The sequence below is a fragment of the Nansenia antarctica genome, assembly GCF_963989245.1.
Source record: "Nansenia antarctica genome assembly, chromosome: 9".
Taxonomy (NCBI): domain Eukaryota; kingdom Metazoa; phylum Chordata; class Actinopteri; order Argentiniformes; family Microstomatidae; genus Nansenia; species Nansenia antarctica.
Window position 1 is genome coordinate 31,962,039 of NC_137679.1, and position 12,978 is coordinate 31,975,016.

Consider the following 12,978-nt stretch of genomic DNA (forward strand, 5'->3'; position numbering starts at 1 on the left):
GCAGTAGTTTAGTGAGAGTGCAATATGTCATTGCGGTAGCATTGACAGCTCATCAGGGAAGGTATTGTTTTCTTTAGGGTTTCAGCAGTACTCCTCCTTCACACACGCATATTTAAATTTTTAGCATTTGTGATGGCATTTGGCATTTGTGATGTCAACGTTGTTGACAATCATTGACACACTCGCTAGTCAACTAACACTTGTTAGTCCTCCTTCACACACGCATTTACATTTTTGGCATTTGTGATGGCATTTGGCATTTGTGATGTCAACGTTGTTGACAATCAGTGACACACTCGCTAGTCAACTAACACTTGTTAGTTTGTTTTGTGAGCCTGCTAACAATGTAAAGTAGTGTTATAGTTAAGTAAGTACCGTAGTAGTGGAGATTACTCACCAAATCCATTGCATTGCAATATTTTGGCTTGACTAGCGAGTATGTAATTGATTTTCAACAACGTTGACATTTATTTACATTTTCCAGATTAAAAGTCTGAACAATTTGATTGATCGCCGACTTACAAGATAAGCAGCTAGCTGTTTTCCAACTGTCCAGTGGAAGAGTTAAGATAAGTAGCTAGGTTCTATTGGAAGACTGCAGATGGGCTTGCGAGTGAAGAGTGAAAAGAATGACACAGACACACACCAATAAACATTTAGTGTCTATATTGGACTAGTTTGACGTAGTTGCCTGGTCAACTACGTCAAACTAAGAATTATCCCATTGTCCAATCCCTGCAGGTATATGATGCAACATGCCTCTATGATACTACTGACTTATTTATGTAAATGAGGCCTTTATGTAAATGAGGCCTCCTTGCTGTATATCAACAAAGCATTGCATCTTGACCCATGTGCAGTATAGTAATAGATTACAGTAGCCGTAGATCAGATACAACAAGGCCAAAGACAACAAGGCACACCTGGGGAGGCTGGTGGAGGCGTAATTCGAGGACAGGGCCATTGTAATGCATGGATTGGAATTGAACGAGGAATGATACCATTCCTCATTCCATTCCATGCGAATTAGCTGGACCTCTGCCACCCCTGAAGCCACCCCTGAAGCACACAGTAGTGTAATGGCTGTATAGTGTAATCATAACATTCAGCCGGGGTTCTATTTTGATCTGATGCGAGACCATAGACCTTCTCTTTTTACGACACTTTGAATAAATGAAAATTGGTATCTTTGTAGGCCTAATCAAATCAGTATAATGTCTTTGTTCGCAATGACAGTTTGAATGACAGTCTTTGACAGTGACATTTTTTTCCGTTTTGTTTGTTTTGCAGCCCTTGGGTCGTAGTCCAGCACTAGACAGGCTATAGACCTCCACCTGTACCTCTCCCGTCGTCATGGACTCCAAGAAGCCGAGCGTGTTCAGCCACCTGCGCCAGAAAGCCAGACCTCTGCTCAGCAACCTCCGTCGAGGCAACAAGAGCCCCAGCAAGCTGGACGCCCGGCCGGTCCACATGCTAGACCAGCGGATGAGCTGCTCGGTGCCCGATATGAGACGCATGCCGCAGGAGTCCAGCCCTGTGACCTCCCCCTTCCTCCGGCTGCCAGCGGACTACGACCCCTCAGCAGGCAGCTACAGCAACCCCTGCAGCCCTAAGCCCCTGGGAGACAGAGGGGGCGCGGCCACGGCTAGAGTTAGCTCCCCTGCTAGCGCCTCAGAGTCTGCTGTTGGTGTGAGTGCACACAGACTGAGCGTGCCTGAGGATACCGCAGACTGGACCTCTCAGGGGTCTGAGGGTACTAGTCCTTATGAGGAGGAGTCCCCAGTGGAGAACTGGGGACCTGGGGACTTGGAAACGCCAGAGCTGGCCCCCGCTGAACCTGTAATGCTGCACAGCAGCAGAGACATCCCCTCTGTGGAGATATCGGAGGACCGGACTGAGGTAACACGTTTTATATATAAATCATGTATATATTTTTTTTTATTCTTTTTTTTTTATAAATCAAATTTGATCGTTTAATTATTATGATTATAATATTCAGGCACTTAACAAATACATTTTGCATGATGAGAAGCCACTTTACTCTGGTTTCTATGTACAGTACCAGTCAAAAGTTTGGACACAATTCCCCATTTAATTGAATGGGGAAGTGTGTCCAAACTTATGACTGGTACTGTATCTTTGGTAACAGGTAATTCATACAACTGTAGACCTATAGTGCTTTACATAAAACATGAGATAAAATAACAATTAATAAGTGAAAAATAAAAATGTGTCATCATATTAACTTATAATAATAATAACAATAGAGAGCCTTTTTGACATTTTACTTTGGTTACTACAGCAACACCAGATGAGGATTATGGATTGCAGCATTATGATTTTCTCTTATTGCTACGCTAACAGGACAGAGCCTTTTCAGGGCAGACAGGACAATGGAGCTGTATACACCATACTGTACATAGCTTACTGCTATCCTCTCCTGTATCTACCGCTAACTACCGTGCTTGCCATACTGTACCTATCACTTTCATGTTTTATATCACTATTTGCACTTCTGGTTAGATGCTAAACTGCATTTCGTTGTATGGTACTTGTACTCTGCAATGACAATAAAGTTGAATCTAATCTAATCTAATCTAAACCAGACTGGCCACCTATAGGTCAAGACTCAGTTGACATTTACAATGTTGACAAAATATTCAAAGAATAGATTCTAAAATGGGTAGCAGTATGCACAGGTTACGCAATAATATTGACTTTAGGTCGGTATAACACACAACTAATATCTTTCCAACTGTGTTTGTATTGGAAAGTGATATCCATGGGCAACCTATTCATCTGCTTTGTGACCATTCACAACAACTCAGCACACTATACAACCACAGTTAGATTAAGAGTGTGTGCTGAGCATTGTGTGTGTGTAAACTGACTGTCAACTATGCTTGATGATTGAATGAAGAATTTATTCAGCGTATGATCAGTTCAAAATAGAGCCGATATTTTGCTCAGGACAAAGGTTGATGTGTAATACAATAGTCCTCCTAAGCCCTGTGAGTGGACCAGGGGGTTTGTATGCGCACTGGTGTCCCCTTACTCTGTACAGTACTTTAGGGTTATTTATCTCATAAAGGGCTTATCTCATTATTAATTTGACACATTTGAGTTATTTCAGGGGTGCAAACTTGTCACCTTTCTGCTAAATTAGCCGTTTTTATCTCAAAATAGGTCATCCATGTGAATTGTGTAGATCTGCAAAAAAATTACTTTTAGCTTCAGGCAGCTAGGTATAATTCCAGACAGCATAGAGAACACAGTCACAGTAAACTGTTTTCTAAGTAATTCTGCAGGTGTTGAGGTCAGGGCTGCCGCTACTTCCACACACATCACTGTTAGACCACCGTTAGTGCTAGCGGTATCTATTTAACACCATTAGTACTAGCGCTATCCCCCCCCTAAGGTTAGCCGCAAAGAAAATGGGTCACCGTTTTGGGCCATCACCAGTTTGCACGCCTGTATTTAGCAAACACTCTTAAACAGGTAAAATGTTCCATAAGAACAAGGGTCAAGAGCAGTCATGATGCATGAGTCACAGAACAAAACAATTTGTTAGTTGCGTCCCTGTTAAGTCCAGAATTGCCTGGATTTGTTGTACAGTATTTGGTCATTTAGTTTCTCAGTAAAGCTGTGACTTCAGCCTCAGCCTCTGAAAAGCCACAGGTTGTTTACAGTACTTTAGGTTAGTTTATTCTGATCCCCATTAATGCAACAGCTATTCTTCATGGTTGAAATAATGTTGTTCAACTCAAGGTGTTTGGTTACGTCTATTTGGGAGACCTTGAAACATCAAGTGCTTCACCTCAGAGCGAACTTTTTGGGTTGGGACCAAGGCTGAAACAAACACGTCCAGCATTGACAAGGTCATCTTACGCACACACACTCAAAAATACAATTTAGTCAAACCAAGGTTAGAAAAACAATAACCAAATACATCTGATTTTGCACTAAAGAGTAAATGACTCTGTACTCTGACAGGAAACATGCATGACTTTGTTTGGTATAAAGAGTAAATCAAATTCTTCATGTCATTACGGTGTACTCTGTTCTGTTCTTAGGCTTAGCATTCTTTCTATCCTGCGGTAAAGGAATTTGTAATAAAACATGAAGGCTGTACCCTGATGCAGTGCTAGATTCTCGCCAGCTCACTCACTGGGCTTTAGGCTGTTAAAATTGTGAATTGTTATTTTATTTGTCTGGTTTTGTCTCAGTCTGGTTTGTATTCTTCTTTATACCTACTGGTATACATTTTTGGCATTTAGCAGACGCCTTATTCCAAAGTGACTTACAATCAATACATTTGACTAAGTAGGCTAAGTGAATCATCAATCCACCAGTCGTGGCAGGAAAAGCAATCTAGCTCAGGCCAGCGGCCATTGGCAGTCATCGTGCTAGAAGAAGAACGATTTTTTTTTAATAGACAATGGAGAAGCAGCACACAGGGGTAGTAGATATCTCAGGAAAAACAGTATAGGGTGAGGAAGCAGGTGTCTCTGGAGACACAGTGCAGGGGGGTAGTAGATGTCTCATGAGGAGCAGTTAAGGTGTACCCTGAAGAGATGGGTCTTCAGTCTCTGACGGAAGATGGGGAGTGATTCTGTAGTTCTGACAGCCATGGGAAGCTTGTTTCCCCAGGGGGGGGGGGCAGTGCTGTCGCTGCGATGTTCTCTTCTTCAGGGTCACTTCAAGGTTCTTGGCTGTCTGGGAGGAGGGTACAGTAGAGTTCTCAACTGTGATGGAGAAGTCTTGGAGAGGGCAGGCTTTCCCAGGGAGGAAGTGTCACTCAGTTTTGTTAAGGTTGAGCTTGAGGTGGTGGACTGACATCCATGTAGAGATGTCAGCGAGACACGCAGAGGAGAATGAGAACAGAGGAGAGGTAGGAAGCTTGAGCAGAGTGGAGGGCCTCTGTGACCGCAAGGAGAGCAGTCTCAGTGGATAGTTAGTCGATTAGATTCAGCGCGTATCATGATGTACAGCAGCAGTTCCCAAACTTGTGGTCAGGGCCCCATGGGATCCCCTGCTTTCAATGGATCAATGGATGTTTTGGGTTCCCCAGATAAAATCGAACTTCCCTCTATGATTTAAGACAAGATTTAAGACAAGATTTGTTAAAACAAACAACGTCTATGCATTGCACCTATAATAGGTGTTTCAGAGTTCAGATCCAACCAATTAGACCATCTTTAGGTGATGAGAATACAATTGGACACCTTTATTATGTGTTGGCATCACCCGCAAGCAAGTTTATGGGATCACAGGAAATAACTGATGTAAATTTGTGGCCGCGAGACTAAAAAGTATTTGTATATTGTCAACAAACAACAACAACAACAAAAACTACGATGAATGAACATTATTTGTGTCCTCCACAGCAGCCCAGACAAGATGGCCATGACCAAACATTCCAGGAGAAGGACAGTGTAAGTGCTTTCTGATTGGTTGAAGGCGGTGCTGTATATATCAGGATGACATCATTGTTCTTGCCTTCTGAGAGTCCTTTAGTAGGTGCAATGACTGACTGTTGGCGTGAAGGGTGTCCACCGGTGCGTTGCTGTGAAGTGTAGGAACATGGGCCTCTATTGTGTAGCCTGCAGATAGCAGCTCTGTCCCTTGGCTGACATTGAAGCTGGAAAGTTTAATTCCAGATTATTGCAATATGGACAGGACCTTGTGGTAGGGAATGTCCAGTACAGTTCAGAACAGGACGTCTATGTGTACTGTGTCTGGGTCATTCTGGCTGGGGGTCAGGGTTAGTGCTTGCTCTGAGCTGGGCTCTGTCAAGAGACCAGGGTTTATTCTCTAAAAGGATGGTGGTATTATTATTGTGGTGAGGCTTAATTGGGATAAACCACAGCTACGATGAATGATGTAGACAAAAGAGAACAGCCTATCAAAAGCACATCCAAAATGAATCGAATCTCATGGAAATAGATCATTAGCGATGTTCATGTCCTGTACTTGAGCTTGTTTTTAGCATGTAATGCAGTGGCCATCTGCTTTTGCTACTATTTCATTGCTGTTTTGTGTATGGACAAACCAGGACTTGATTCCAAACGACTGTAATGGATAGAAAAGTGATGCTTTTATCTGTTTCTATGTCCTCAGTTGGAGATGAGCAATGAGATGCTGAATGTTTCGGAGAACGTCCAAGAGTCCCAGAGGTCCTACCTCCTCACTATCAACCTGAAGGAGGGACACAACCTGGTCATCAGGGACCGCTGTGGTAAGACTTTGCTTCCGTCTCTCAACACTTGAAAGGTTCAATCTCCCCGCCACAAACAGCTGAGGAATGGGGCTGGAGAAACGTAGCCCCTCCTTCATGGACCAAGCTATGGATGCAAGCACTGACCATCCATGAGATCAGTGATAGTGTTAACTGTTTTGATGCTACAATTTGTTTGTTTACAATTACATTGTAATAAATCTAACTTTATATTTTAGGTTCTGATAAGGTTAGAAAGTTGAAAAGCAACTGAGGCAGCTACACTCACCAAACACTTTATTAGGAACACTACTAATACTGGGTAGGGCCTCCCTTTGCTCTCAAAACAGCCTCAACTGGAAGTAGCCATTAGAAGATGGGCACATTGTGACCATGAAGGGATGCACATGGTCAGCAACAATACTCAAATAGGCAGTGGCATTCAAGCAATGATTGATTGGTATTAACAGGCCCAAAGTGTACCAAGAAAACATTCCTCACACCCTTACACCACCTGAACGAATAAGAAGGTGTACCTAATAAAGTGTGTTCCTAATTAAGTGTTCAGCGAGGGTATTTTAGGTTCTGATGAGGTGAGACAGTTCTAAGCTCATGAGGAATCGATAAGTAATATTCTCCAAGAATCAATGCTATATACAATGTAAATCGTTTTAAAAGTCCAAAAATGGGTTTACAAATCCCAGACTTCCCCTTTTTAAACATTGACACATTTTCTGTGGTAAGCACAGTCATACTTTAAACCAGTGAGTAAGAAGCAGGTGGGAGTCACTGAGCCGATGGGGAAACGCCCCTCATTGATGTCTCGCATCTCAATGTCAGGGGTTTATTTCCTTTTTGTTCTTCCTTTATCTCTTTCTTCCTCTCTCTCTGGGGAATGTCCTCAGGTATGAAATAGGACAAAGAGAGAAAGAACAAAATGACCTAATTGTTCTGGTTAAATACACAGTCGAATTGAACACAGAGGTTGTTTGTGCCGTCATCAAATGTCATCCGGTTTTGTCAGTGAGGTAGGAATGCCTGACTTTGTCTTTGACTTTCTCCGAGTGTGTCTACGGTATTAAGTCTAAATAACAGAATGACATGCTGTAAGCCGGGGCAGCATTCCACACAGCATATTAAAGCCTGTCAGGGGCGAGAAGGGCGAGACACACCTGCAGTCTGGCTACGCCCTTGTTTTGGTTACGTAACACAATTGACACAGGCATGACGACCGAACAGGGATCCTGTTCCCTGGTCGTTTACACAGCAACGCTCTGTTTAAACATTTAAAGATGGGCTGGGGTACCGTGGGATTCGGTTCATGTGCAGGCATTATTTCAGAATACCGTCTGTTGTTAGACCGGACAGCGTGTCGATGTGCTGCATCAGGGGTTATTTTCTCATTTTAAAATGTCTGTAATAAGTTAAGAGATTTTCATAAATGTATTGAGCTGACTTGAGTACTGCTCTGACCGGGCTTTGTTTATAGTACACACACACACACACACACACACACACACACACACACACACACACACACACACACACAGGCAACCATATTGAATATACTGCCATCTGTTGGCAGATGTGATGAATTATTACTTGCAAAAGAATATTAGCTTCTGCATTTACATTACATTTTTGGCATTTAGGAGATGCCTTTATCCAAAGCGACTTACAATAAATACAGCTTCTAGATACTTCTCAACATAGTTTACACACTTGTAGCCCTAATTGTTTCAACACTGACAAAGCTCCCATTGGTTGTTGGTTGTTGGTGTGATACACCCAGGGGCGCCGCTAGAGATTCTGGGCCCCATGACAGAATATCATTTTGGGCCCCCCCACCTAAACCACCCATCAACCTAAACCCAGTTGAAGTTGATGAACTATTGATGCACTGCAAGAAATCCAATGATGGACATCTTTTGTAAATAGAGGAATCAACAATTCAGCAAAGAAATCTCAACATTCTTTAACTTATTAAATTAAGACTTGAACAACACAAGGACAAAAGTATAATTAAATGAAGATTGGAACCCAATTATAAAAGTATAAATCACACAAAAAGTAAAAAATATAATTTTAATGGGGTGGTATTGTGTCTAAATAAATGTAGATCTTGTAAAGACCAGTTGGCCATAATACTGTCAGGATTAGATCCATGAAGAATTACAGCAGAGAGATATTTACTGACTCAGCATTGCTTGTTTCACACAAAGACAAACGTGTCTTAAGTTATACAAGAGGGAGCAACACAGACATGGTGCCAGCGAAATTGAATAGTGAAATGGGAAGATTTTTATTTTTACACTGCGGCAGTACTGTGGAATAGTATACCTGGAGAGCTAAAAACTATATCTAGCCTAATGCACAACGATTCAAGATAGGAGTAAAGAGATCAAATCAAATCAAAGCTAAACGCTGGGCCTTCTTAGTAGCAAAATATTTAATAAGATCCTTGAAATCTAGTGATGAAGCCAACTTGCTGTGCTGCTGTCATTGTCCTTTGTTACTTCTTGCTCTTCTTCTTCTGCCTCTTTACCTCTTAATTTTTTAAATTTTAATTAATTTGGCCATTTAGCAGACGCTTTTAATCAAAACAATTACGAATTACAGGGACATTCCCCCTGGAGTAACTGAAGGCTAAGTGCCTTACTCAAGGGCACACTAGTAGTGGTGAGGTTTCAGGCGGGATTTGAACTCACAACCTTCCGATAACAAGTCCAACTCACTATCCACTAGACCACCACTACCCCCCACCTCTGCTCTCCTCTCTGGCTGCCTTGCTTGAAGAGGGCCCTGGCATGGAGTATCCATAGGTACATAATTCATAATATGTCCTATAATAGTATTAACATAATAATACATACATTACACCAGATTAGCTAACTTAAATGTTATCTAGCTAGCTAACAATATTATTAAGATGCCAGTGGTCAATGTTATTGCAATTACTGGAAGAACTATTAACTAAATATGAATATTAGCTAAAGTTGTATTCAATGCTTGCATGGTAATGCAGCATACATTAAAATATTCTAAATCTGTTTGTTAACCCCAAACTCCTACTGCTCACCTCCTTCTCCTTCAACTGGGAGGCTGCATCTGTGCATGACGTCATTAGCATGTAACATTATACTAGCTAGCTATAGCAAAAGTGCATAGCTGCTGGATACAAATTCAGCTCTAATAACCTAATAATATTTGGACCAAAATTGCACTCATCTCATACATTTAACTGAAATTATACTGACAGTGCACTGTAAGTTAACTATACTTGAAGTTAATGTTAATTAGCTATAGCGAGCTAACTAGATCATCCACGCAGTGATTAGATCACTAAACCACTGTTTTTAGTGATTTTTTTACTTTTCTCTTTTGTGACCCTGACTTTGGCTTTGCCTTTCACGACATCGTCCACGCACGCACACGTACATTTGATGCATTTCCAATCTGGCTGTCCTCCATCTGTCCCACACACATACTACAGCAGGACATGTTGGTCATGGAAACCTTGTCAGAATATTTGCGGTAACGTTCCTCTAGTCTAGCAGCTCGCGCGCGGTGGACTGAACCATGCAATGAATAAAGAGAGGGGTAAATAATAAGGCTTAATTTTGTTAAACATAGAAACAAAACTCCAGTTTGTTTCTTTTGTGACTTTTTTAATACATAGAATTATAATTAGAATTCGGCTACATTAACGTCCTTATGATAATAATAATAATAATAATAATTATTATTATTATTTTTATTTTTTTAAAGATTCTCGTGGGCCCCTGTCAGTGCTGGGCCCTTAGAATCGTCCTAACTTACCACCCCCTAGCGGCGCCCCTGGATACACCACAGGAAACGGTGGTGTATGTATCACACATTGAGTCCATCAGCTGAACTAAAGTAAACCACTTCCTCTGGTTGATAGTGACTTAATGAATACAGGCCAGTATTGTGCATTGTATTAAAAGTCCAAAAATGTATGTACCAATCCCAGATTGCCCCTTTTAAACGTTCACACACTTCTATGGTAAGGACTCTTTCTCTTCTCTCTAATATTCTTTCACACACTAAACCACTTCCTCTCCTACCCAAATCCACAGAATAGTGGTGAATGATAGTGACTTGTTGAAGACAACAGGGTATATTGCAGGCCAGTATTGTTTATTGTATTTAGAGGCATTTCTAATGCCAAAAGGAAAGGAATCCACATTTTACTATAGTTGAGATGTCCTTATATTACCCTAAGTGACATCTCCTCCTAATAGTTCTAGGTTGAACATTTAATATTGTGTCTTCAATCTACCTAATTGTTTTGTGTTTAATTAATAATTGAATATACTGTACACCAAAGTCGACTGTCATCAAATACAATAGATAAATAAAAACCCTAACCCTCCTTCATACATTCGGTAGAATAAAACCACAGAGGCAGTATAAAACTAAATGAGGTCGTCTCTATTTTTTTCATTGTTCTGGACTCTAGTGTGTTGTGGCTGCAGTACAGACGGGCCTAACAGCTTGCCTTGTTAGAATCTGTGTCATCCTGTCTCTTTAATGCACACATCTTTATTTGTGTCAACCTGTTCTTCAGTGATGTAACCAAAGCAGCCCTAGATGCCAGCAGGCTCATTTACCACTTCCCATCTACAGTACAACCAAGCTGAATGCCACCCTATTTAATCAGCAAGCCCATTTGTTACTGCTGAGACAATTGTAACTCTAACACACTAAATCCAATGCTTTATTAATCTCTGACACCAGAATCTCATCTCTCGATTCAGATGACCTACAAGTATAAGTATAGTATTGTGACAAAATGTGGATAAAAAAACGTCAAGGGTGTCCCAGAAGTTGATTGAGTATTTATTGTTGATTGAAATGTTTGTCCTTCCTCAGGTACAAGTGATCCGTACGTGAAATTCAAACTGGACGGGAAAACATTCTACAAAAGCAAAGTTGTTTACAAAAACCTCAACCCAGCATGGAATGAGTCCTTTTCCTTCCCGGTGCGCGAGCTGGAGCAGAGACTCTACATCAAGGTAAAGGCTCATCACTTCACCATGCATGTTGTGGAGCCAAGAGGGCAGGGTTCCCGCGCTGGTCTTAAAAAGCTGTAAAGTCTAAAATCCAGCAATCCGATGGATATATATATATATAAGGCCTAAAAAGGGCACCCTTTTCAGTTATTAGGTCTAAAAAATGAGATGCTATGTCTAAAAAACGAGATTAGCTTGTCCTGCAAGGAAATCAGTCCGACCACATCTATTTACGTGGAAATTAATCAAGCTGGAACCAAAAAAATGCCAATTCGCTGCCCCCGGGAGAAATTATTGGCGAACAAAGCTACGGCAGGATGACAAAAAGCTATCACATGGTGTCGCGAATAGGTCTAAAATTCTATTCAAAGAGGTCTTGAATTTGACTTGTTGAAACTTGTAGGAACCCTGGAGGGGAACTTGGGTAGAAGGGTAGATGACGTGAGGTCTCCATGATTGTGTGTTACAGTAACATGCTTATTTGGTCTGGGGTTCCGTTCAGGTGTACGACCGGGATCTGACCACCGATGACTTCATGGGTTCCTGCTACATCCTCCTGAGCGAGCTAGAGCTGGAAAAGTGAGTGACCCATGCATCGCGTCACACACGCCGTGTCTACATTTCACAATGTCTGTGAAAGACTGGTTCTGACTGTGATGTGTTATGACTTGCACTATTGATGCTCGACATGAACTCCTTGTTATGACTCACTGACAAGCAGTGTTGCCACAGTTACTTTGAAAAAGTATTCTGATTACTGATTACTGATTACTCCTTTAAAAAGTAATCTAGTTACTTTACTGATTACTTGATTTTAAAAGTAACTAAGTTAGATTACTAGTTACTTTTTTAGTTACTATTGGCAGCTGCCTAGGCACCCGACCCCCCCCCCCCCCCCCACCCGCAACATAAAAATGAAAACTGGTTTTGCCAAAACTCACTTTATTTTAACAGTAACTTAAATTACATAATTAAACTTTAAACAATAACTTAAAACAACAAAATAAAGAGTCTTTCTTTGCCTCACCCAACATAAATACTTGTTTTTAAACAATAAAATAAATATAATCTTTATTTAAGTGGGGCTACCCCCCTCAAAACGCAATTTCCCATTTTTCCCCGATTTTGAGATGAGTTGCTCTTTTGCCTCCTAAACATGTTTTCTTTCATATTAGTGACAATACAACGTCGACAAAAACACATTTGGTTGTTTATTTTACTTGATTGTGGTGCATGCGTCCGTAAAATCCTCATAAATTCGCCAAAAGTTAGTAGTTTACGCACAGCGTTACCGAAACGGCTGCTGTCTGAAATACATCAAGCCTGGCCTTGTTTGAAAGATGTGTTTCTTGTGCTCAAAATGGCCGCTTCCAAAATTTACAACGCCCCTTGTATCAGCAACCAATCACTAAAATAGATAGGTTGCATTCTTTTAGAATACGCGATTCTATTGGTTGATGCGAAAATTCTCGAATGTGATTGGTTGTCGTGTCCCATGTGACGCGGAAGGCGGAACTAGCCTCTCCACTCAGCCGTTTAACATTGGCGACCTACTGAACTTTAGGGACACTTTTGGGACACTTCCTATGTAGCCAGGGGAACAGAAAAAGACACACACCATCAGTGGGATGCCAGCTTTCAGACAAAAGTGATTTCAAGTCTCTAGCCCAATGTATCACCAAACAGCGCTCAATTTAGTCAATCACTGTGACCCACCGTTTAACA

At 41.3% G+C, this 12,978-nt stretch overlaps 1 protein-coding gene across 5 annotated transcripts in view; it reads left to right on the forward strand.

Moving 5' to 3' along the window:
- LOC308165248 (multiple C2 and transmembrane domain-containing protein 2-like) overlaps positions 1-12,978 on the forward strand; it is a 44,908-nt gene that overhangs the window by 13,491 nt on the left and 18,439 nt on the right. For 3 of the 5 annotated variants that reach the window (XM_080539397.1, XM_080539395.1, XM_080539393.1), the window contains exons 2-6: positions 1,291-1,899; positions 5,388-5,435; positions 6,121-6,238; positions 11,114-11,256; positions 11,756-11,832. In XM_080539397.1, the coding sequence (XP_080395523.1) occupies positions 1,354-1,899; positions 5,388-5,435; positions 6,121-6,238; positions 11,114-11,256; positions 11,756-11,832 (932 nt within the window). In that variant the 5' untranslated portion in view covers positions 1,291-1,353. The remainder of the gene's footprint in view (positions 1-1,290; positions 1,900-5,387; positions 5,436-6,120; positions 6,239-11,113; positions 11,257-11,755; positions 11,833-12,978) is intronic. The other 2 variants (XM_080539394.1, XM_080539396.1) reach the window with 2 other exon arrangements.